At 42.6% G+C, this 25,552-nt stretch overlaps 1 protein-coding gene across 1 annotated transcript in view; it reads left to right on the top strand.

Moving 5' to 3' along the window:
- Positions 1 to 250: 250 nt before the first annotated feature.
- CAMK4 (calcium/calmodulin dependent protein kinase IV) overlaps positions 251 to 25,552 on the top strand; it is a 380,765-nt gene continuing 355,463 nt past the window's right edge. Inside the window, exon 1 of the mRNA XM_030193470.1 lies at positions 251 to 746. Coding sequence (XP_030049330.1) covers positions 577 to 746 — 170 coding nt within the window. The 5' untranslated portion in view covers positions 251 to 576. The remainder of the gene's footprint in view (positions 747 to 25,552) is intronic.

Here is a 25,552-nt window from a genome sequence, read left to right as displayed (position 1 = left end):
TGTGTGACTGCGGTTAGCCTCTCTCACACACACAACGCTGGGAGGCTCAGCCCTGGCACATACAGATGCACAGAAGGATGCAGATGTTTGCAACTGTGGAAGGACGGTGCTGCTGCTCATCCTGGGACTTGACCGGCTCTAGGGGGTTGCGAAGGCAGCTCAGCAGCTAAAGCAACTCGAAACGTGCCTATAAATACTTGCAGGCACCTCCCCTCCCCCCCCCCCCCCCCCCCCCCCACGGCACCAACTTTAGCATCGTTTGCGAAGGGAGACAGGTCTCCTATGGCTGCTGGGCTGTGCTTGGCTTAGATTCTCTTCTCCTCCTCGGCTGCACGACACGCCCCAGGCTCGCTGCTCTTCCTATCGCACTGGTTTTGCTGCTGCTTCCTTCCCTCCCCGTGGACGAGGATGCTGTGTGCCAGAGCCTGACACAGCGCAGACCTTGCGCCGCTGCTGGTTCAAGTTAGCGCGGGCGCCGCTGCTGCTGCAGGCAGTCGTCATTCTCAGGGCAGGAGCGAGCTGAGCCCGGGTCCGGGACGGGCATCATCCGCAGAGCAGGTGCTGGAGAGGCTCGACATGCTGAAAGTCACTATGCCGTCTTCCTCCTCGTCCTCGTCGGCCTCGTCGTCCTCTTCCTCCTCCTCGTCGTCTTCTCGCTCGGGCAGCGGCGCTCCAGAGTACTGGATCGACGGCTCCAATAAAGACACCTTGGCCCATTACTATGAGCTGGAGTCTGAGCTGGGACGGTAAGTGCTTGATGCTTTTTTTTTTTTTTTTTGCAATATAATTGGACCAAGATACCATCCAGGGGAAATTTACACCGTTGCTGTGTTTTCTCTCTCATGCCATAGGAAAACAGTATGGCTTGAAAAATCCGCAATCGTTTGCTTTTCTTAAAAAAATAAAATAAAAAATATATATATTGGTTAAGAATATCAAGGGGTGAAGGTGTGGATTGAAAAAGGCTGGATTTCTAGACTTGGGAGTTGTATTGTACACCTGCTGCTGCTGCTGCTGCAGTTCTCTCCTTCTGGATTTGAGGAAATGCTGAGGCACTGCTGTGCTACTGTGTATTTAGGGAAAACCTGCGCATCTGGCGCCAGCTACCAGCATTGTGGCTGATTATAAAAAAAGATATTTGTGGATGCACTAAGTAAAGTGAAATTTATTACCAAACACTGGCAGTGCCCAGGAATACAGGTTAGTGTAGTCTTGGCTAATGAGGATGCTGAGCTGTTCAGCATTTTTTTTCTGTTATTTGAATTTATTCAAATAACAGAAGTGGTTCAGGTGCTAGAACTTTAGTTCTCAGGATAGATGAGAATGATTGGAGGTGCCTAGAAACTACTAGACTGTGTGCTGATGTTCCTGTTTGAGTGACAATCGCGGAAGAAAAGGCATTCTGTCTCAGTGCACTGGGAGACCTGATATGTGTAAAACCAGTTTCAGGATCCCTCCTTCGAGGCTGCTGGACACCAGGATTTGTGTTTTGTGCAGAAAAGGAGAGAGCAGTCATCAGGACCAGTTGATATTTATCAAGGCTGTATCACTCCATGGTGCAACCTCACCTCGAGTATTGTGTTCAGTTTTGGTCACCGTAGCCCAAAACAGATATAGCGGAATTAGAAAAGGTTCAAAGAAGAACGACCAAAATGATAAAGGTGGATGGAACTCCTCCCATATGAGGAGAGGCTGAAGAGGTTAGGCTGTTCAGCTTGGAAAAGAGACAGCTGAAGGGGGAAATGATTGAGGTCTACAAAAACCTGAGTGGTGTAGAACGGGTAAAAGTGAATCGATCTTTCACACTCGTAAAGACCAGGAGACACTCAAATACTTTAACACAAATAGGAGGAAATATTTTTTTAACTCAAAGAATAGTTACGCTTTAGAACTTGTTGCCAGAGGATGTGGTAACGGCGGTTAGCGTATATGGGTTTAAAAAAGGTTTGGACAAGTTCCTGGAGGAAAAGTCCATAGTCTGTTATTGAGATTGACATGGGGAAGCCACTGCTTGCCCTGGGATTGGTGGCATGGAATGTTGTTACTAAATAGGTTTCTGTAGGTACTTGTGATCTGGATTGGCCACTGCTGGAAGCAGGATACTGGTCTAGATGGACCATTGGTCTGATCCAGTATTGGCTATTCTTGTGTTCTTAAGGCTGTCATGCGGCTCTAAAACATGCACTATTGTTATAAAACTAAATATTTTTCTTAGTTAAATAAAATTATTAATTATAGTGGTAGAAAATATGTTAGCACAGTAAAACACTCAAGTAGACTATGAAGCAGTTTATATACTGTTTCCTGTCTTTCCTTTTCATCTTACTTTCCAAAGGGAAAATGATGGTTTATGAGATGCATCTGTGTGTGTGTGTGTGTATGTTTTCATATTTCTTCAGTGTGCATGTGTGTCTCTGTGTTCCCCCTTGCAACACATTTTAAAGATAAGTCAGGGGGTCCAAGGCGATCCCTGAAGGGATATGTTTTTTTGGATCCATCTTTATGTGTAGATACAGATTCCCATTACTTTTCTCATGCAGCATTGCCATGTATTGCTACAAAGTGCCAAGTGGTAGAGTTTATGTCCTCTGCTTCCTCTACACAGCTATGACATGTTTATGTTTCTTGGGCATGCTCTTTCATGGGGCAAATATTGGGTCACACTCAGCCTTATTTTCGAAAGTGATGGGCGCCCAGATTTCGACCCAAATCGGGAGATAGGCACCCATCTCGCAAAGGTGCCCAAATTGGTATAATCGAAAGCCGATTTTGGGCGTCTTCAACTGCACTCCGTCATGGGAACGAACAAAGTTGATGGGGCGTGTTGAGGGCGTGGTGAAGGCGGGACTGGGACGTGTTTATCGGCTGAGGAGAGATGGGCGCCTTTGGCCGCTAATCGAAAAAAGAAAGGCGTTTTTAGCGCGAATTTGGGTCATTTTTTTGGACCCTTTTTTTCACGAACAAGTCCCAAAAAAGTGCCCTAAATGATCAGATGACCACCGGAGGGAATCGGGGATGACCACCCCTGACTCCCCCAGTGGTCACTAACCCCCTCCCACCATAAAAAAAACAACTTTAACACCAGGTGGACCCAGGCCCATCCCCCCCTACCTGTTACACTTGTGGTGGTAAATGGGAGTCCTCTAAACCGCCCCCAAAGGGCTATGGTAATGGTGTAGAGTTGTGGGCAGTGGCTTTTGGGGGAGATTTGAGGGGCTCAGCACCCAAGGGATGGGAGCTATGGACTTGGGAGGTATTTGACTTTTTAAAAAATTGTTACAAGTGCCCCCTATGATGCCCGGTTGGTGTCCTGGCATGTGAGGGGGACCAGTGCACTACGAATCCTGGCCCCTCCCACGACCCAATGCCTTGGATTTGTTTGTTTTTGAGCTGGGCGCCTTCGGTTTCCATTATCGCTGAAAAACTAAACCGCCCAGCTCAAATCCGCACAAATCCGATGCATTTGCCGGCCACAAACCGTATTATCGAAAAAAAAGATAGGTGCCCATTTTTTTCGAAAATACGGTCTGTCCCGCCCCTTCACGAACCCTTTCTCGGACATAGACGCCCATGGAGATGGGCGTTCGCGTTTGATTATGCTCCTCCACATATGTCATTCCGACTTTCCCTATTTGGTGGCAGGCTACACCAGTCTCTGCTCTGTGTTCATTATCATTTTCAACAAAATGTTGCAATTATGTTTGCTATATAGTTTACAGTACTTATCAGACAGTCACGCTGTTGTCAGTGTGGAACAACTGCCCTGCCAGTTTTGTGTGCAAATCAAGTCAAGGGACTGTGTTCAGTTGTGCAGAAGTAAAACGGTGCTGAAACATTCAGTTTCTATGGCTGCCCCTGTATTACATGATATGCTCCATAAAGCAATTCAGGGGTATGGGGTTGATTTGAAAAGTGAAGCCCATCCCAACAAATACCTCCATGCAAAGGTAACCTCAGCTGCTATGTTACATAAAAGGAATACAAGAGTCCATGTCCGAAGAAAGAGAGAGAGAGAGAGAGAGAGAGAGAGAGAGAGAGAGAAAGAGACTACTTTCCAAAGCTCTCCGGTAAAGTACTAGAAGCTTTCACAAAGAAGATAATATGCAGTAGAGTGATGATTACTAAAGAAAAGTTTAAATTTGGATAAACAATTTACATTTCATCCAACATAGCTGCCAAGAGGGGGGGGGGGGCAAGGGGGAGAAAATTTCCTGGGGCCCAGGCCTCCAAGGGGGGCCCGACGCCGGGGTCTCTCTCTCCTGCTCAGTTGGAACCCGAGTGATCGTGTTCCGACAGGAGCAGGAGAGAGAAAACTCTGGCGCCACGTCCAGGCCCCCCTTGGAGGCTGGGGAGGACCCGGAGGAGCACCTCCAGCGCTGCTCTTTTGCCCAGCTGAGCAGCTACTTTTCCTCTCAGGCGCACGTGTGCCTGAGAGGAAAAGCAGCCACAGGGGCTGGGACAGGCAATCGGCAGAAGAGCAGCACTGGAGGAACATGTTTCCTGCTGGCGGGGCCTCGGGATCCCCGCCAGCGAAGGTAATTGGATTGTGTGTGTGTGGGGTGACAGCGATGGGGGGGGGGGGGGTGCAGTAGCAACGGGGGGGGGGGGGGGGGGGGGGCTCTGCCCCGGGCCTGGCAGCAGCTCTGCCCTGTCATCCAATATGGATGATGAAACAGATGAATAACAGTGGTTTGCAACACAAATAAAGTAGCTCCTGTAGATTGTACCCTCAACTATTCATACACATCCATCTTTTTTTTTTGCCCTTCTTATTCGGATGCAAACCTATTCATAGCCCTTTCTCTCACAAACCTCTCAGCTTACTGGGGTATTACTTTGGAGGTTAGAACAGACAAAGTCAGCACAGTGGCTCACCTAATAAGAAAATTCCTGCTTCACGCAGCTGTCTAGCAACTCATCCAGTCCTCTAGGGCAGTTACTCATTCATCCATTCATTTCATTCATTTATTACATTTAGCAGACATCACTACAACATAGCTCATAACGACATACAAACTTGCAGCTGCAGAACAATCAAATTACACAGAAGCAGAGAAACTGACAGCAGAAAGACCATGACCATCCCGCCTACCCAGTCTGCCCATCCATACCAACTAATAAGCTCTACTATCACTTCCTCTCCCTTAGTGATCCTGTGTGTTTGTCCCGTGCTTTCTTGAATTCAGATAGAGTCCTCATCTCCACCACCTCCTCTGGAAGGCTGATCCACTCCTCTACCACCCTTTCTATATAGAAATATTTCCTTACATTACTTCTGAATCTATCCCCTTTCATTTTCATCCTATGCCCCCCTCATTCCAGAGCTTCCTGTGCATTTATACCATGGAGGTATTTAAATCTGTCATTATCTCATGCCTTTCCTTTACTTAATTCTGTTTCCATATGCTTTATAACAAAAATGTTTGAGTATTTTAGTAGCTGCCCTCTGGATTGGCTCCATTCTCTTTATATATTTTCAAAGGTGTGGTCTGCAGAGTTATATACAGCACTCCTAATGGGGTTTCACTAGAGACTTATACAGAGACATTTAGCTCCTTTTTCCTGCTAGCCGTTCTTTATCCATATGCACCCAAGCATCCTTTTGTCAAATCTAAGATCATCACCTACTGCTACTACTTATCATTTTTTGGGCCCTGTTTACAAAGGTGTGCTAGCATTTTTAGCACGTGCAAAAATTATTGAGTGCTAACCGTGAAGATGCACGTAATAATTTTTGTCTACACGGTTAGTGTGCGCTAACAACACTAGCGCACCTTTTTGTAAATGGGGCCCTTTATGTTTAAACTATTTTATTAAGAAAAAGCACAATAACTACAGACAGAACAGCGTCATAAGAAATCTCCTAAATAAACATCGAAACCATAATTCAAACAGGAAACAAAGGAAATTGACAATTCTATAACATGAGAGCTACACTGTGGCCTCTCGCATGCTCTAAACTTTACCTTACTGCTGCACGACTGACTATGGAAGAATGGCAGCTTGAAAGAGGAACCCTACCTAAAAACAGCGAGTCATAGCTTCATTTTGGAGTCTGTCACAATGGCACATCCACACCTCCCCACCTTATGAGCTCCTGAGGCATCATGACTTCTTTTCATCATCTGTGGCTTCTACCCTCAGGGAGGACTCTTTCTGAAGTCTTTGACAGCGCACATTTAGGACTGATAAAGAGTGCTAAACCTGACTGACTTAAATTAGCTCCAAATGCTATTACCATGAAGTGACTCACATGGATTTTCTTAGCCCTTTTGAGCATGTCAGGTGGCAGCCTACCAGATAATTTAGTGCCTAATCCTATCCCCATAATCTATAATCCGTCTAGAAAACACTGTACTAAGAAACACCCTAACTATAATGTCAGATACCTTCTAGACAATGCCAATATATACCATCAGAACACTACTATCGTTTCAGACCAGAACCAAATGGCTAACATTCAACGGCCTAAAAAAAAGCTTGTTACCTTTTGAAACTACCCAAACAAGTCTCCCCTTTGGAACTTTTTTTTTTTTGTTGTTGTTACATTTGTACCCTGCGCTTTCCCACTCATGGCAGGCTCAATGTGGCAGGCAATGGAGGGTTAAGTGACTTGCTCAGAGTCACAAGGAGCTGCCTGTGCTGGGAATTGAACTTAGTTCCTCAGTTCTCCAGGACCAAAGTCTACCACCCTAACCACTAGGCCACTGTCCCCACCATTTAATCAACTCCAGGTCTGTGGAGAACAAGGTTCTCTTACTCAGGGATCTGCTAGAATCTTCAGATCTGGGCTTTCTGCTTATCTCAGAAACATGGCTCACAGAAGCTGATAGTCCAATATTACCTCACATCTATCCACCCAGTTATGGTATTCTTCATACTCCAAGACAGGGTAAAAAAGGCGGTGGACTTACTATATTTAAGAGATTTTTCCACGTGTCTTTAGTTGATTCTGGGTTTTTTCCTGAACTGGAATATATCCTGTGATGATTCAAAAGAGGCAAATCAAATAGCTCTACTCCTCATTTACCATCCTCTGGGAGCATGGTCCAAGGCAGAACCTCGACTTGTAGAGATTACTTCCTCTGCTGTGTCCCAATTTTCTAGGATTATCTTCCCGGGAGACTTAAACCTACACTTGGAAAATGATGCAGACACCAATATCCACAATTTCAAATCATTCCTGAAGGACTGTGAACTAACTACATTCTCCAAGGGTGCAACTCATAAAAAAGGCCATACGGTAGACTTTATGACTTCCTATCCTAATAGCTTGATCAGTTCATTCAAATGGAAGCCAGTATCATGGTCTGACCACTTCCTACTGAATTTCACCATTGATATCTGTATGTCTAGCTTAACCAGGCACAAGTCCTCCAAACTCATCTCCACCAGAGGTAAAATCAATGTGGTTACTTTCTGGTCTGAGCTAACAGATTCCTTCACTACCTCATCTCCTACACATGGTTTGATCAAATCCCACTGGGATACCAAGGTGAAAGCCATACTAGACAAACTTGCTCTATTTACCACTAAAAAGGTCAAGACGTACAGAAATTCAGCATGGTTTACAGAGGAACTATCCATCCTAAAAAGGGAATTTTGACACCTTGAAAAGCAATGGAGAAAGAACAAAGTTACTACTGATAAATCCAAATGGAAGTCAGCCTTCTGACACTACCTGATTCAAAATGTCAATACTATAGCAGCCTAATAGGTCAAGATGATTTTGACAACAAAATACTTTTCTCCTTAGTTAAAAAACTAGCTTCCACTAGTTCACACATTCACAGAAAACATGTCCCAGCACCCAAGACTAGCTGATCACTTCACCAATAAGATTCTCCAAATTAGGTCTGAACTATCTAAAGCTACTCCAACAGAGAAAAATAGTCCAACCCGTTTGTTCAGCTTCAATCGCCGGAGATCCTACAATCCAAGGACTCAAAACTGACCAAAACTAGGAATCTTTTCAACCACTAACAGCTGAGGATGTAAGATCACAGCTCCTGAACCAACTGCTCCTTGGATTAATGCCCAAAATACCTACTCAAATCCATCCCTATGGAAGCAGTAAACTGGCTACTCGATGAACTCAATGAGCTGTTAAAAACTGGCTCTCTTCCTCCTGATATGGGCAAAATTGTTCTCACTCTGCTGTTGAAGGGATCTGGGCTAGATGTAGCATCACCTGCAAACTACCATCCAGTGGTAAGCATATCCGCTTTTACTAAAGTATTAGAAACCTACATCAGTAAACAACTCTCTTTATATCTGGAAAATATTTCTATATTACACTGGTCACAATTTGTCTTCTGATCATGACATAGTACGGAAACATTGCTGCTAGTTCTAACTACATATGTCAAACAACACCTATCCAAAGGTGACCAAGTAATTCTTCTCCAATTTGATACTCGAATGCCTGGACCAGATAGGAATAACAGGGACTGTGATCAAATGGTTCAGTGAATTCCTTTCAAATTGAAGCTCAAAACAACCAATTTTCCAACTACTGGTCTCCTAACTGTGGGGTCCCACAGGGATCTCCCCTCTTGCCTATCCTGTTCAATCTCTTTATGTCATCCCTTGCCTCAATACACCTGGGTCTTAATGAACTACTATTATCCTATGCAGATGACATCCTGTTTGTCTTACCAGTGACAGCATCAAACAAAGATACAACTCGGTCTGTAGCAAATGGCGTTACTGCTGTTAGCAACTGGGATCTGACCAATAAACAGAAATTGAATGTGCAAAAACCAAGGTCCTGTGGTTCCAAAATCAGGGAGTTGAGGTCCCATCATCAATATCTTTGTCCAATAGTCAAAGCTTTACAGTTGAGTCTGAAACCAGAGTACTAGGGGTCTTGCTTGATTCTTCACTCACCTTCTCTTCCCATATTAACCAGCTATGGAAGAAAACACTATTCAAAATGAGGCAGCTACATCTAGTTAGATCATTCTTCTTCTTTTTTTTTTAATTTCTCTTTATTAAGTTTCAATTATACATTTACATAAAATAAATGCAAGGAAAAAAAAAAGAAAAAATAGCTTATATCAAATATTGTGATATCCCCCTTCTTACTCAGGGTGACCTGGTTCTCAATATTCAGATCATATGCAAATTAGTGTGCTACCCCTTCTCGCTCAGGGTGACCTGGTTCCCACTAAGCAAATTAAACAGGTCTCACCAACGGCATATTTCTCAGGCAACTCTTTATTCCAGCCCCTGGGCACACTTCTAGCTTAATACTTTATACATTTATAGGTCTTCACACTGAGCCTCCCCACACAGATACATGGGCTCAGTACTACATCAATACTTTGGGGACTCCTAACCCCAGGCTTTGCAGCCTGCTTCTCTCAGTACTGGGACACACAGTCCTGGACACACAGTCCCCTCTTTGAACACACAGTTCTGGACACACAGTCCTTTCACTGAACACACAGTTCCTATAAGTACTGAGGATACACAGTCAAACACTAATGCTTTAGGGACTTCTTACCCCAGGATTTCCAGCCTGCTGATCTCCTTTGGACCCACAGTCCACCACAAGTCCATAGGATTAGCCAGTATCTTCCAGGGTCTCTCTCTTCTCCTGCTGCCAGCTCACTTCTCTTTCTTTCACAACTCAGGTGGGGTATAAAGTGGTTAATTAGCTACACAGGACCCAGCCCATAACCTCCTACACCTGTGGACATCCCAGGGCTCTCCCTGGTCCTAGCGACCTCCACCTATTCTCCTACTAGCGCCCTCTAGTGGCCTACCCCGGATAGGACACCCTCTTACTTATCACAATATATAAATGAAAAGAAAAAAATTGTTTACAGTTTGTCCTCTATTGCATCAAGATAGAAGGAAAATAACAAGTAAGAAAAAAAAATATATCCTGTTAATTAACAGAAGAGAAGTTAGAGCATACGTCCCGCCCAGCGGTTTCAGCTACCTGTAGGAGCATTCGAGGTTACTTCAACATTACCACTTTCTTTAACAGAAATAAACTGTAGCAATTTAACAGGATCAAAGAATACAAAGTGAACAGAATTCAAAGTAATTAAACATCTACATGAGAATTTCAAAGTAAAAGAGCCCCCTAAAGCCAGGATCCGTGACACTAATCCTAGAAATTCCTTCCTCCTTCTCTGTGTAGATCTACTCAAATCAGGGTAAACCTGAATTCTTGAGCTGAGAAATTGCTGTGAAATATGTCTAAGGTATAGCCTCAGTATATTATTTCTATCAGTCTCGAAAGCGAAAGTAAACAATAATGTTGTATGTTCAGTGATCACCTCCAATGAGATTTCCAGTAATTTAGTTAAATTTTGATCGGGATTTAAAGGCGTAGATGGTAATTTTAAACCTGTGATATAATACGCTTTCACAGTAGAAGGATACAGATCTGTAGAAATGCCTAAGACTTCTGAAAAATATTTTTGCAGCATCTCTGTTGCGGGTATCAAAGGTGACTTTGGAAAGTTCAAAAATCTTAGGTTATTTCGTCTTAATTGATTTTCAAGATATTGAACTTTATTCCACACCTTATCCTTTTCAACAACAACCTTCGCCATACAACTTTGTAGTTTTTTAGTCTCAAGTTCATTTAACTCACTCTTTTTCTCTTGATTTCCACCTTCTCACTCAAAACTCGATGTTGCTGTTTAACTTCGGCTATCTCCGCCTTAAACGAGTTTGAAGATTGTAGCAATGTCGAGTTTAACGCCTGAATTGCATCCCACAAGGTCTCTAATGTAACAACAGCTGGTCTTATCTGTCCACCAAGATTCACTGCAGAGGTTGCCAGAATAGGGGAAGGTGAGGAAACAACCTCACTCAAACTTCTTCCCGATGGTAAGTCTTCTGGCGTAGAAGAACCAGCAGGGCCTCCTGTAGTCACTATCACTTCTGAGAGTGACTCTCGAGCTGGCGTTAATCCTTCACTGGGTCTTGGTGGAGCCGTTCGTAGAGGCGGACTCAAAGACGCCGTCTCTAAGCTAAGGTCTCCGAGTTGACTAGGAGGCCCAACCAGGGTCGATAGGTGTGTTCCGTGCGCCTGAGCGCAAAAGGTCTCCAAAGTCATCTGTCGCAAAACAGGAGCACCTTCGGGGCTCGAGGAGGCTTTAGCCCTGGTCTTTCCCTTTCTCTTCCCCATATCAGGAGATAAGAAAGACCGCCTTGCGATTCGCGGTGGAGCTCAGGAGCGCTCACGCAGCACCTTCTCTCACGGACGCCATCTTGAAGCCTCCTAGTTAGATCATTCTTCGACCAAAAAGCCTTTGCACTACTAGTCTAAATGTTAGTCCTACCTCACTTGGATTACTGTAACGTTCTATTTCTAAGTATTCAGTGTCAATATCAGAAAAAAAACTGCAAATCATACAGAATACAGCTGCTAACCTAATATAAATATTGAATAGATATACTAGTGTTTCAACTCATCTTAACAAACTGCACTGGCTTCCCATAGTAGAAAGATTCAGGTTCAAAACTGCTTATCTAATTTTTCAAATCTTACAGGGTTTCACCTCTGAACTGCTGACTAAGATAATTGTTCTCATACCTCACACTAACATTATTGGCTTTTGTCTCACTTAGAGTGTAAACCGCACTGAACCCTGGAAAGGGAATGTTAGCGGTGTACAAGAATTGATTTGATTTGATTTGAAAGAAAACTTTACACCTCTCCACCCCAACTACTTTATCATTTTTATAGTGCTGCTGGGTGTACACCCCCAAATTCTATAAATGGTTCTTAAAACTACACATGAAAATTTAGACACCCAATTTGCACATGCAGTTTAATTGAATAATAATCCAATTAGTTCCAATAATTGGGTGCTAATAATTGTCAGCACTAATTGGCCTTAATTGAAATGTATGCATGCATTTTTAGTCATGCAGATCCACCTGTAAATTGTACATGTGGCTCCGAAAAGGGGGTGCAGCCATGGGAGAGTCATGGGCATTGCTAGAATTTATGCACGCTGTTATAGAATAAGGGGGATCCATTCCTAATTTTGACACAGGGATTTACACTAGGGCTTACTTGGTGTAAATCTTCACGTCTAAAGTTAATCGCTAACCTTTGGATTCTATATATGATGACTAAAGTTGCGGACGCATCTTAATTATTTAACAAGCCAATTAATGCTAATTGGTGACTAACAAGCAAGTATCGGCAATAATTAGTGCTAATTAGAATTTAGGCACACAACTTTCGAAGCATATTCTGTAAAGTGGTACTCGTAAATTCTAATATGTGGATCTCAAAAGGGGGTATGACCATGGGAGGGGTATAGGTGTTCCTGTTATAGAATATGCCTGATCCGTGCCTAAGTTAGGCCTGGGCATTTACACCAGGTTTTAGTTGACATAAATGGTCGTGCCTAAATTTTAGTTGCAGGAACAGGCACGTAACGTTAGGTGAGATTTGTAGAATAGCACTAAGCACTTAATTTTTGGCGCTATATATTGGATCTGGTCCTAAGCATATTCTATAAATGGTGCCTAACTTTCAGCACTATTTATAGAATTTGGTCCAATATGCAGGTACTTTCTCTGTCCCTAGTGGGCTCACAGTCTAAGGCTTTTATTGTACCTGGAGTAGTGGAGGGTTAGGTAATTTGCCTAGGGTCACAAGGAGCTGCAGTGGGAATAGAACCCACTTCCACGGGATCTCAACTCACTGCACTAACCATTAGATTACTCCTCCACTAAGATCACCCCCCCAGCCCTACTGTTCTTTCATGCACAAAAATACTTCACCCCCCCATACTGTAAAGGGGTGTAGTTATTAATGAGAGCTACTGTTAAGATGTTTTATTTTACCACTAACTTGTGCTATTTTAGCACAGGTCCCATTTTATGCAATGAATCCTAGTTACTTATAACTGGGGTTAACAGTAAGATAACATCTCACCGATAGCCTATGTTGATAACTTCCCTCCTTAGTCACTTTACTCATACCAACAGCTCTCAGTTTATTTATGTCACCAATGCAGAACCGTGTCAGAGGCTTTGCTGAAGTCAGTAGTAAGTACAACACAGCTAGTGATCTCCCTCAATCCAAATCTCTAGTCATTCAGTCAAAGAAATTAATAAGATTTGTCTGACAAGATCAACTTCTAGTAAAACCACGCTACCTTGCTTCCTGCAATGCATTGGGTTGCAGAAACTGCACTAATTTCTGTTTTAGCACTGTTTCCATTAATTAGCTCACCACAGAGGTCAGAATAACTGGCCTGTAGTTCCCATCCTCCTCCTTACTTTTACTTTTTGTGGCAAGGGATCATATATACCCTTCTCCAGTCCTCCAGGACCATTCCTGATCCTAAAGAAGCACTAAAAACGTAGTCACCAGAGCTTCCCTAAGTTCCTTCAATACCCTCAGATATATTCTATCATGCCCCATTGGTTTGTCTACTTTTAGTTTAGCCAGCTCCTCACAAAATTGTTGAGGTCTATGAAACTTCCTTTCCTATTTGATTTTTCTATGGTCTTGCTCCTGGTTCTTTATCTGTGATCATAAAATGGAAATGTTTGCTGAGCAATTCTGCTTTACCCTCTGGGACTAGTATTCACCAGAAGACCTTTAACAACTTTCCACATATCTCCTTTTGTCTCCATTCTCTGGATAATTCAGGTAATGTTAAGGCAGTTGTTCTGAACCAACTGTTTATTGGAACAAGTGTCTTGGCAAAATAATTACAAGGTGGCAGAGGCAGATTCAAGGCAGAGGAAACAAATATCAACAAGGATTGTTTGCAGTGTCTCTGGAGCGTCATACTCCTGATGCCTAATCTCCAAGAAAGTCTACTTCTCTTATTCTTAATCCTACTAGCAGGGATCAACACAATTTCGCACAATGTCTACTTACAGTTCTGGTCACTGCTGCATTGAGATTCAGGGACTCTGAGGCTATGATACCTGTCCTTGAAAGTTGGTTCTGTTGAGAGGTATTGGATTCGCAGGAACCCTGTAGATTTGGATGGCACACTTTCCTTCAGCCTAGTAGATGTTCCTGGACCACCAATGGATGCAAAAGGTCCAAGCTGCCCTGCTGGAAAAACATGCATGTAGCTCAGTCTCTTTCCTTAGTACCTCAGAAGGAATGTAAAGGGTTCACTGTTCCCAGAGGCACCCAACAGGGCAGATTGACATTATGAGCTCGATTTTATATATCATGCCTAAAGAATTGGCGCAAAAAAAATACGCCTAGCCGTATTCTGTGAACTATGCCTAAAGTTAGGCACGGTTTACAGAATACGCCTAAATCTAAGCGTAGTCAATAGAATACACCCAGTGCCTGTTTTCTGCAACTATATTTAGTTGCGGCCATTTACGCCAATGAAAACCTAGTGTAAATGTCAGTGCCTAAATTACACACGGAACGGGCATATTCTATAACACTGCATGTAAATTCAGGGAATACGCATAACCCACCCATGCCGCTCCCATGGCCACACCCCCTTTCAGATCCACATCTTAAAATTTACACGCATCACTTTATAGAATACGCTTAGATAGTTATGCGCATAAATTCTAATTAATGCCAATTAGTGTCAGTACGTGGTTGTTGAGTGCAATTATCAGTGCTGATGGGCTTGTGAAGCTAATTAATTTATTCGTGCAAATCCAAAATATGACTGGATTTGTGCAAGTAACTTAAGTCGCACTATATAGAATCCGGGGGAATACAAGCTTGGGTAGCACAGTATAAAGACTTTAGAACTTCTGGGTCTATATGGCTAGAGCTTTTGACCAGAAAGGGTTCCCCCTCACCCATAGAGTCTGAGACTGAGAAGGCAAACAGCCAAAAAGTTTAATACTGTGGAGAGTTTCCTACTCACTGTTCCCTTCCTCTAGTTATAATATTATGACATTAGATCTTCCTTCCTTCTGGAAGACGTTGGAAGGTACAATGATGAATAATGTTTTTCCTAGCAACTACTGATATCATATTAAAGTGAAAATCATATTGCTTTAGTAGAGTCTCTGGAAATCTATGCAGGCCCCCATACTGTAAGATTCCAGAGTTTAATTACACATTGAGTGAAGAAATATTTTATCCAATTTGTTTTAAATTTACTACTTTGTAGTTTTATTGTGTGCCCCCTATTCCTAGGGAAAGGGAACGCACTATTTCTGAGCGCGTTGTTATAGAATACACCTGATCTGCGCCTAATTTAAGCACTGACATTTACACATAGGCGGTCGGTGGCCCAACTGTTTGGGGAGGCTAAAGGGGGCGGGGTTAGGGGTGGGGCCAGGGGCAGGGCTTACATCCATAATTGTCTGACAACATAGAAAAAAAAATAAGTAAAAAATAAGTCACAATACCTTTTATTAAATTTAGATATTAAATATGTATCATATGTCAAAGAATAAAGTGGTTGCTCAAAGCATGTACTAACCACAATTGCTCAACTGCAAAACACTATGCACAAATTTGTGCAAAAACACACTCATAAACCTTACTGTACCATAACACTGGGCAGACCCTAATAAACCAATATACCACCCATACGGAAAATGCAGACTGTCAACAATATGAAACAAGGGATCATAATATTACAATTCTCATGTAGAGCCACAAAACACCCTTTTAGGGTGGAAAGTGTTCACAATGAGCTCCTTTTATGTAGATCCTTCAAGAGGTAGTGTGTCATGATTTAGGCTCTAAAACCCTTTCTGATGATTTGGTGCCACTTCAGTAAGGCCAATACACAATCTCTCCACTGCAAAACACTATACACAAACTTGTGCAAAAACACACTCATAACCTTACCAAACCATAACAGTACTAATTCCAAGGACAGGACAAGCTACAACCTTATGCATGGAAAGGCAGCACTGTAATTACACCGGGCTGTAAAACACCAGTGCACCACCTAGTGAAACAAAAAAAACACCAAAAAGGGCTGAAAATACTACACGCTAGCAGAATACTGCACCTTGATCACATGAAAAACACATGACACAACAGATATGAAGGCAAAATACTGAACTGGAAAGTTACCTCAAGAAGTCAGACTCAGCCTGCAGCAATACTAGAAAAATTGAAACTTACATGCAAAACATCACAGGTGCACATTTCCAAAAGCTGACATATTCCAGTTAATAAATTCTGAATAAAATACTTTTTTTCTACCTTTGTTGTCTGATCATTTAGTTTTTCTATTCGCTTTGGTCCCAGTGTCTTCTGTTTTATGCAGGGTCTTCTTTCTATTTGATATTTTTTCTCTCACCATGTCCACCATCCTCCTGTGTCCTTATGTGTCCTGTCTACCATCTGTAGCCCTGTCCCTATCCTTCAGTATCCCGATCCAGCTCTTTAATTCAACAGTTATCCCTCCATCCATATCGAGCATTTCTCCTCACTCCCCTCCATCCATGTGCATATACTTTCCTTCCCTCCATCCATGTCCAGCACCTTCCTTCTTTCTCTCCTACCCTTCCATCCTGTATCATCCATCTTTCTCTCTCCATCCTTCCACCCATTACCCTCTCCCAATCCTTCCGTCCATTGTCTCCCTGTCTCCCCTTCCTTCTAGACAGTTCTCTCTCTTGACCCTTTTCCATTCAGCATGTCCTCTCTCACCCCATCCTTCCAGTGTCTTTCCTCTGTCCCTCCCTACCAGCGTCTTCTCTCATTCTGACCCCTTCTTCCAGCATTTTTCCTCTTTCTCCCTCCTTTCATCCAGCCAGCATTTCTCAGTCTGAAGCTAGGGTCTCCCCCAGTTTCTCCCCAGCAGTTTCTCTCTCTCTCTGCTGCCCATGTCCCCTCTTTCTCTCCCCATCTCTTTCCGGCTCTCCACTGCTTTTTTTCCATGTCCCTGGCTCTCCCCTGCTCTTTTCCATGGCCCCTCTTTCTCTCCCCATCTCTTTCTGGCTCTCCCCTGCTTTTTTCCATGTCCCTGGCTCTCCCCTGCTCTTTTCCATGGCCCCTCTTTCTCTCCCCATCTCTTTCTGGCTCTCCCCTGCTTTTTTCCATGTCCCTGGCTCTCTCCTTCTCTTTTCCACGGCCCCTCTTTCTCTCCCTATCGCTCTTTGACTCTCCACTGCTCTTGTCCATGCCCCCTGGCTCTCCCCTGCTCTCCCTCTCTCTCCTCCTACCGTTTCCAGCCATTAGCCACATTCTCTCCTCTCCCTCCGGCCCGGGCCTCTTAACAGCAGCGCTGACAGAAGACGAAAAAGAAGCGCGGGGCCGCAGCAGCCTTCATACATGCGCTGTTGGCTCTGCCGGTCCTCTGACCCCGGAACGGGAAATTGACGTCACGGGGCAGAGACCGGCAGAGCCGACAGCGCATGTCTGAAGGCTGCTGCGGCGGGCCCCGCGCTTCTTTTTTTCTTATGTTATGCTGGCTGTGGGTGGAGAGTAGCGACGGCAGGTCTCGTTCCTGGCTGCCGCTGCGCTACTCAACAGAAGATTTTGTCGAGTCTTGTCTCGGGCTGCATTTAGAGGTAGGCGTGGCCGCGGGGAAGTTCACAGCTGGGCTGGGGAGGCTTAGCCTCCCCAAGCCTCTTATACGGGGCGCCTATGCATTTACACCAACTTTTACTTGGCATAACTGCCTGTGACAAAATTTAGTTGCGTGTACAGGCGCTAGGCATATTCTGTAAAACGCATCTAAATTTAGGCGCATTCCATAAACCATACCTAAATTTAGGTGTACTTTTAAGAATACGCCTAGGCATATTTATTTTTGGCGCCAAATTTTTAGGTGTGATATATAAAATCTAACCCTTCGTGCCTAACTTCGGGCATCAGCATGTTCGCCTGCCAAAGGCTGGTGTAAATGCTGTCACCCAAATAATACAATTCAAGATATGCTCAGCTTCTTCACATTAATCTAATTTTCTTAAAGGCCAATAGGGTCAGGGAATCATAGTAGGATCTATCAGATCAGCATACCTACCCCCATTTTGGCTGAATTATTCAATGAGCCAAGCATACGTTTCAGGGGTGGTATCTCAATCCTCATTTAATCCTTATTATATTTTATATTATATTTTATGATTATATATTTTTATAATTTTTCATTAATATTTACTTTGTCATGAAGCCCAAGTCATATATACAACATATCATTGTGTTGAGGCCATTATACATAAATATCAGTTTCAAATTCCTTTGTACTATACTATACTTTGTGCTATATATATATAGCGATCTTAAGATAATACTTAGCTTGTACTAAGCTTTCAATGCTGGAGACCAGATAATGGCAGTTAGGTGTGCAGTTGCCTAATTTCTGGGATATCCCTGATTAATTCATGCCCCTCTCATGGCCATGCACCCTTTGGAGTTGTGCACTGTGGGGCCATTTTACTAAGCAGCGGTAGGGTTAATGCGTGGGTAGCATGCGCCAAATCGGAACTACCGCAGGGGTAGTGCAGGTGCCCTGCGGTAGGTTCAAAGTTGGTGCGCACTGTTTCATGAGGTAGAAGATATTTTTCTATTGTCTACCATGGGGGGGTGTTCCTGGCGGTAATCGGCAGTAAGGCCACATTGGTAATGTGTGCACCCTTACTGCTAGGTCAATGGGTAGCGGTAAGGGCTGAAGTAGTAAATAGCCGTGCGCTACGTTTATTTATTTATTTATTTTATTTGTTGCATTTGTATCCCACATTTTCCCACCTATTTGCAGGCTCAGTGTGGCTTACATAGCACCGTGCTGGCGATCGCCAGTTCCAGTATGACAAATTCATAGTGATATCATGGTAGAGATCATGTGTGACAGACACATTATGGAATCGGAAAGGAGGAAGAGTTATGTTGAATTTACCGCACGGCCATTTACTGCCGCCATTAAAAAAAAAACACCTTTTTCCCAGCCATGGTAAAAAATGGCCCAGTGTGCGCCAATTTCACACGTCCAGATGACCGCAGATTAGTTAAAGGATCCCTATGAAATTTAGGTGCAGTGTTATATAGAATAGGGCATAGGACAGATCTGTGCATAACTCCTAATTACTGCCAATTCAATGCTTATTAACTCCAATAATTTATTGTTAGCGCCTGACTAATTAATTTATGCGCAGATCTGGGATTCACAGCCAAATCTGGCTTATCTATACAGAATCCAGAGGAATATGTGCTAATGTGGTAGGATACTTTAGGAAATGTAGCTCTAAATGTTTATATCATATTTCAACCTTCTCTTCTTTCCTTCGGAAAGTACATTATGAGTTTCTTAAGTTGCTTTTTATTTTTTTTTGTATAGGATTTGGGTTGTAGGCAGTTTAGTGATTAAAGTGTGTCAAAAGGTTTTTGGGTCTTGTTTTAAGCTCAAAAAATCACACTCAGATCTCACACATCCACCATTCAAAATGAAAATCAAATCCAAACAAGCAGCGTGGTGTTGTCTATATCAAAACAAGGACATCAAAGCAGTCCAACTTAGTCCAGAAAAAAGAAAGAAAAAGAGGGAGAAAAATCTCAACAAGTGCTGCAATATTGAATATTGTTCATTAATTGCATGCACAACAAGTCATCATAGACTGAACCCCCCCCCCAAAAAAAAAAAAAAGTCTATTTTTATTTTCTTATATTTATAAATGCTTATATTCACACATAATTCCAGCTCTAAAAAGTCAAACAAAACCACAAAATAACTTATCTTTTGACAAATCTGTCCTGCGTATAGACTCCGACGGTCCCGTTTCATATTTCTTCCTCAGGGAACCCAGACGCGGACTTGTGAAAAAAATTGAGTGACTAAAAAACGCTGGACTGGACGCTGATTCACTCAATTATTTTTTTTTGGGGGGGGGGGGTTCAGTCTATGATGACTTGTTGTGCATGCAATTAATGAACAATATTCAATATTGCAGCACTTGTTGAGACTTTTCTCCCTCTTTTTCTTTCTTTTTTCTGGACTAAGTTGGACTGCTTTGATGTCCTTGTTTTGATATAGACAACACCACGCTGCTTGTTTGGATTTGATTCTTGTTTTAAGCTGACATCATGTTTTGAGAATGGCGGTGGTTTCCTTTGCTCGTCCTCAGATATTGGTGATCACTGAAGAGCAAATCTATAGTACATATCAGAAAGGAGATGAAGAACGTGCAGTTATCATGAAACAACGTTTGTATCATATGATACAGAACAGGGCCAGTCAAAAAATTGTGTAAAGAAGGTTTAGTTGGGTTTTCCTGAGATACACTGGGTTTTTGAGATGACTCTTTAAACATAAAATTCAACTACTTTGATTTGCCATTCTTGACAAATGTCTCGCATCTTGAAATCTTTGGAAGTCATACATCTGGATAAATTAAGCTTTCTATTAATAAAGTCTTAATTATACCCATATCCAGCAACTGTGTGAAATTTAGTATATGTTTACCTCTATTGTGCATGTATTATTTCCTTCCTGTGCTCCTTTTGTTCCTATCTGTTGGATTTTCTTCTGACAATTAATTCTATCATTAAACCTGACTGCAAAATACTAGATGAAAACTGGTGTGGAAAATGCAATTGTATTGCACTGCACTGTATTTAGGTCTATGATAAAGTAATAAGGTCTTGCAGTAATTATTCTTTTTTTTTTTTTAATTTTATTTGGCCCAGTGCCTTACTCCTTTTTCTTTGACCTTCCAACTTAATCAGAACTTGTCCCCTGCTGGGAGCACCAGGAACTTCCAAGTGCAGTCAACTAGGGATTTCCCTTTATATTTAACCATCTCTCCTCTAGGCCATTCTTTGTAGTGAGTCTTCTGAATGACAGACATGAACACACAGTCCCTGTCACAGTCTCATGGAGTCACCAGATATCACTAGGGCCTTTGAATGTTGCCTCAGCAACATTCAAACCTTCCGCTGGTCTAAGGAGTGAAATCCAGGACTGGAAATCTAATGCAGGTCTCTAGTGCCATTCATTCATTGAAGCACTTTGGGCTAGATTCTATACATGGCGCCTGAAAATTCTGTGCGGGAAGAAAAGTACACCTAGCTGTATTCTGTAAAGTATGCCTAAATTTTTTAGAATAGGCTTAAATTTCCATGCAGTATATAGAATAACGCCGAATGCCTCTCCACGTGACCAAATATTGTTGCGGCCATTTACACCATGTTTTACTTGGGCGTAAATCCTGATGCCTAAATTAGGTGCAGAGCGAGTGTATTCTATAACAATGCGCATAAATTCTAGAAACTCCCATGCCACTCCCATGGCCATGCACCCTTTTCAACTATGCAACTTAGAATTTAGGTGCACCACATTAAAAAATACGCTTAGCGAGTTGTGCGTGTAAATCTTAATGCCATTTAGTGCTGATAATTGCTTGTTAACATCCAATTGACAGCACAGATTAGCTAACCAATTAAGTTATGCAAATTTTTATAGAATACACTTTGATTTCCGTGTGGAAATTAAAGGGTCCTTCTACTAAGGTGCGCCAAAAAATGGCCTGCACTGGTGTAGATACATGTATTGGATGCTGGCAGGTCCATTTTTCAGCGCGCCTGCAAAAAAGGCTTTTTTGGGGGCCAAAAATGAACATGTGGCGAAATAAAAATTGGCGCGTGTCCATATTGGACCTGAGACCTTACCGCCACCAGTAATGGTCTATGTACGTACAATGCCGATTACTGCCCGGGTAGTGCCGTGTGCCAGAAAATTTCTGTTGTGTCTAGTGGACGCATGTAAAAAATGAAATTACTGCCCAGGCCACGGGGTAGCTGGGCGGTAGTTCAAAATTGATGCGTGTAGGACGTGCGTACATGCCTAAACAGCTTAGTAAAGGGCCCCTAACGCATCATATATAGAATCCCGGGGTTTATGCCACTTCATAAAGGTTTGTCTGCAAGTAAACCCTATTTTATGTACAGAAAAGGCCTCTTCTAGAATTATCCCAGGGGTTATGTTTAAACAATTTTTATTGAAAGTAACAAACCATTGAACATAGCAACATGGTGACTGTCATTTTTGTATTACATAGCAAAGTCAATATAAAATTCCTACTTCCCCGTCCAACTCACTACCCTACCACCACCCAAATATTATCCCAGGGTTTATATGCATTAAAAGCGGGCCCCGAAAAAAATAAGAGGTTCTGAGAACATCTGCACCTACTGAGGGGAGACAGTTAAGGGAGTTGCATTGCCACGTTTTCTCCCAGAGTGTGGCCAACAAAGAGAATACGGAGGAGCAGCAGGTGGGAAGTCCTATTCTGGGGCCCACTGGAGATTTGGTTTGTTACCTTAAGGGCTAAAGAGGAATATGAGAAGAGGTGAAAGCACAGGGGCTGCCAGTCTGTCCACAGTTGTTTCTATACTAAGAGAATTGATCAGGGGCCTGTTAGTCTGATCTGCAGTAACACTTCTGAGGTCCGGTCACTTAGACGCTGGATCCAAGTTATCAGTCAGAGACATCTTATTGGTCAGACCAATAGTCTATCTAGCCCAGTATCCTGCTTCCAACACTGGCCAATCCAGGTCACAAATACCTGGCAGAAACCCAATTAGTAGCAACATTCCATGCTACAAATCCTGGGTCAAGCAGTGGCTTCCCCCATATCTATCTCAATAACAGACTACCTTTCCTCCAGGAACTTGTCCAAACCTTTTTTTAAACCTAGATATGCTAACTGCTGTTACCACATCTTCCGGCAACAAGTTGCAGAGCTTAACTATTCTTTGAGTGAAATCATATTTCCTTTTATTTGTTTTAAAAATATTTCTATGCAATTTAATTGAGTGTCCCCTGGTCTTTGTACTTTTTGAAAGAGTGAAAAATTGATTCACTTTACCCGTTCTGCACCACTCAGAATTTGTAGACCTCAGTCATATCCCCCTTCAGCTGTCTCTTTTCCAAGCTGAAGAGACCTAACCTTTTTAGCCTTTTCACATATGGGAGGAATTCCATCCCTTTTATCATTTTGGTTGCTATTCTTTGAACCTTTTCTAATTCTGCTATATCTTTTTTTAGATATAGCAACCAGAATTGAACGCAATACTCAAGGTGAGGTTGCACCATTGAGCAATACAGAGGCATTGTAATATTCCTGGTCTTATTTTGCATCCCTTTCCTAATAATTCCTAGCATCCTGTTTGCTTTTTGTCTGCCGACACCGCCCATTGGGCAGAAGATTTCAGCTTGTCTACAATGACATCTAGATCTTTTTCTTGGTTGCTGACTCCTAAAGTGGACCTTAGCATCAGGTAATTACGATTTGGATTATTCTTCCCAATGTGGATCACTGTACATTTGTCCACATTAAATTTCATCTGCTGTTTGGATGTCCAGTCTTCCAGTTTCCTAAGGTCTTTCTGCTATTTTTCACAAACCGCATGTGTTTTGACAACTTTGAATAGTTTTGTGTCATCTGCAAATTTAATCACCTCACTCTCGTTCCGTTTTCCAGATCATTTATAAATATGTTAAATAGCACCAATCCCAGTACAGATCCCTGTGGCACTCCACTATTCACATTCCTCCACTGAGAAAAATGGCCATTTAACCCTACCCTCTATTTTCTGTCCAGTACCCAATTCCTAATCCACAGAAGGACATTGCCTCCTACCCCTTCATGTTTTAATTTTCTCAGGAGTCTCATGAGGAACTTTGTCAAAAGCTTTCTGGAAATCTAGATACATTACATCAACTGGCTCACCTTTATCCATATGTTTAGTCACACCTTCAAAGAAATGAAGCAAATTGGTGAGACAAGACTTCCTTTGGCTGAACCCAAGCTGCATAGGCGCCCGGTATAAGAGGCTTGGAGAGGCTAAGCCTCCCCCCTGCTGCAGCAGAATGGATCAGCTGTGGAGTCCAGCTGCTCTGAGGGGATTAAATTGTTGATTTACCTCCATCCTCACAGCAGGAGCTGCAGTGAAAGCCCTCTAGCAGTTGTAGAAATTGGTTTATGGTTTGTTTACCTTACTGCTGGGAAAGCAGGGGGGGGGGGGGGGGGTTGTCTGGAGGTGTCCTGGGTTGCCAGGGAGATATTTAACGAGGATGACTTCCTGTCCTGCACTGAGGACAGATAGCAGTAGAACGGATACTGGGCCAGCATGATCAGAAAAGGTCACCAGACAACAAAGGTAGAAAAGATCATTTTATTTTCATTATAGTGTTTGGAATATGTCCACTTTGAGAATCAGGTGCTCAACATTAAAAGTTTATATTTATTTACTTATTTATGGCATTTTATCCCACATTAAACATGAATTAGGGTGTTTTGTGGCTCTACATGAATTGTGATGATATGATCCCTTGTTTCATATTGTTGAAAGTCTGCATTTTCCGTATGGGTGGTATATTGGTGTATTAGGTCTGCCCAGTGTAATATTTATGATACAGTAAGGTTCTGAGTGTGTTTTTGGACAAAGTTGTGCATAGTGTTTTGCAGTTGAGAGATTGTGGTTAGAATATGCTTTGAGCAACCACTTTATTCTTTGACATATGATACATATCTAATATCTAATTTTAATAAAAGGTATTAATTGTGACTTTTATTTTTATTTACTTATTTTTTCTGCGTGTTATCAGACAATTATGGATTTAAGCTCCACCCCTGGCCCCACCTCTAACCCTGCCCCCTTTAGCCTCCCCAAACAGTTGGGCCACCGACCGCCTATGCCAAGCTGACTCTGTCCCACTAAACCATGTTTGTCTGTGTTCCGTAATTTTATTTTCCACTCTTTTTTCCCAGCACTGAAGTCAGGCTTATCAGTCTGTAATTTCCCAGATCACCCCTGGAACCATTTTTAAAAATCGGCATTACACTGGCCACCCTCCAACCTTCAGGTACTATGGACGAATTTAACAACAGGTTACAGATTACTAACAAGAGATCAGCAATTTCATGGATACAGTGAATGAAACTAACAATAACCAGAATGGGATAACATACCCACCAAGGGTCCTATCCTTCCACAACTACACCCCTGAGGTCTGGACACTTAGACACTAGATCCAAGTTGCCAGAGACATCTTGTGGAGAAGTTGCTGACACCATAGAATTCCTATTAGGTAAGGGACTTGAAGTTGGACACAGTGGATCCAGTGACTGAAACTAACATTAACCAACATGGGATGGCACACACCCCAAGGACTGGATTCTGTAAATGGCACCCAAATTTGGGCGCTGAAAACAATGAGCGCTAAGCACTACTCTATAAATGGCACAAATTTGGGTGCTGTTTGTAAAATAGTACTTAGTGGCAGGATCCACACTTGGTTTTGGACACTGGGATTTACACCAACTGAAACCTGGTGTAAATCCTTGTGCCTAAATTAGGCATGGATCTGCCATATTCTATAACTGTGTACAATTTCTAGGAATGCCCCTGATCCACCTATGCTCCTCTCAAGGCCACGCCTTTTTCTGGATCCACATGGAAAATTTACACATGCATTGTTATAGAATCCCGCCTAGGAGGATGCACACATAAATGTTAATTGTTGCCAATTAGTGCCAGTAATTGATTATTAGCATCCAATTATTGTCAATTAACCACTCATTTGTCAGTTAAGTTGCACACGCAATTATGGAATACGCCCAATGCGCGCCAAATTTTGGGGTGCAATTTTGGACGCCAAATATA

The sequence above is a fragment of the Microcaecilia unicolor genome, chromosome 2, assembly GCF_901765095.1.
Source record: "Microcaecilia unicolor chromosome 2, aMicUni1.1, whole genome shotgun sequence".
Lineage (NCBI taxonomy): Eukaryota > Metazoa > Chordata > Amphibia > Gymnophiona > Siphonopidae > Microcaecilia > Microcaecilia unicolor.
This window is presented reverse-complemented; position numbering and strand designations above follow the sequence as displayed.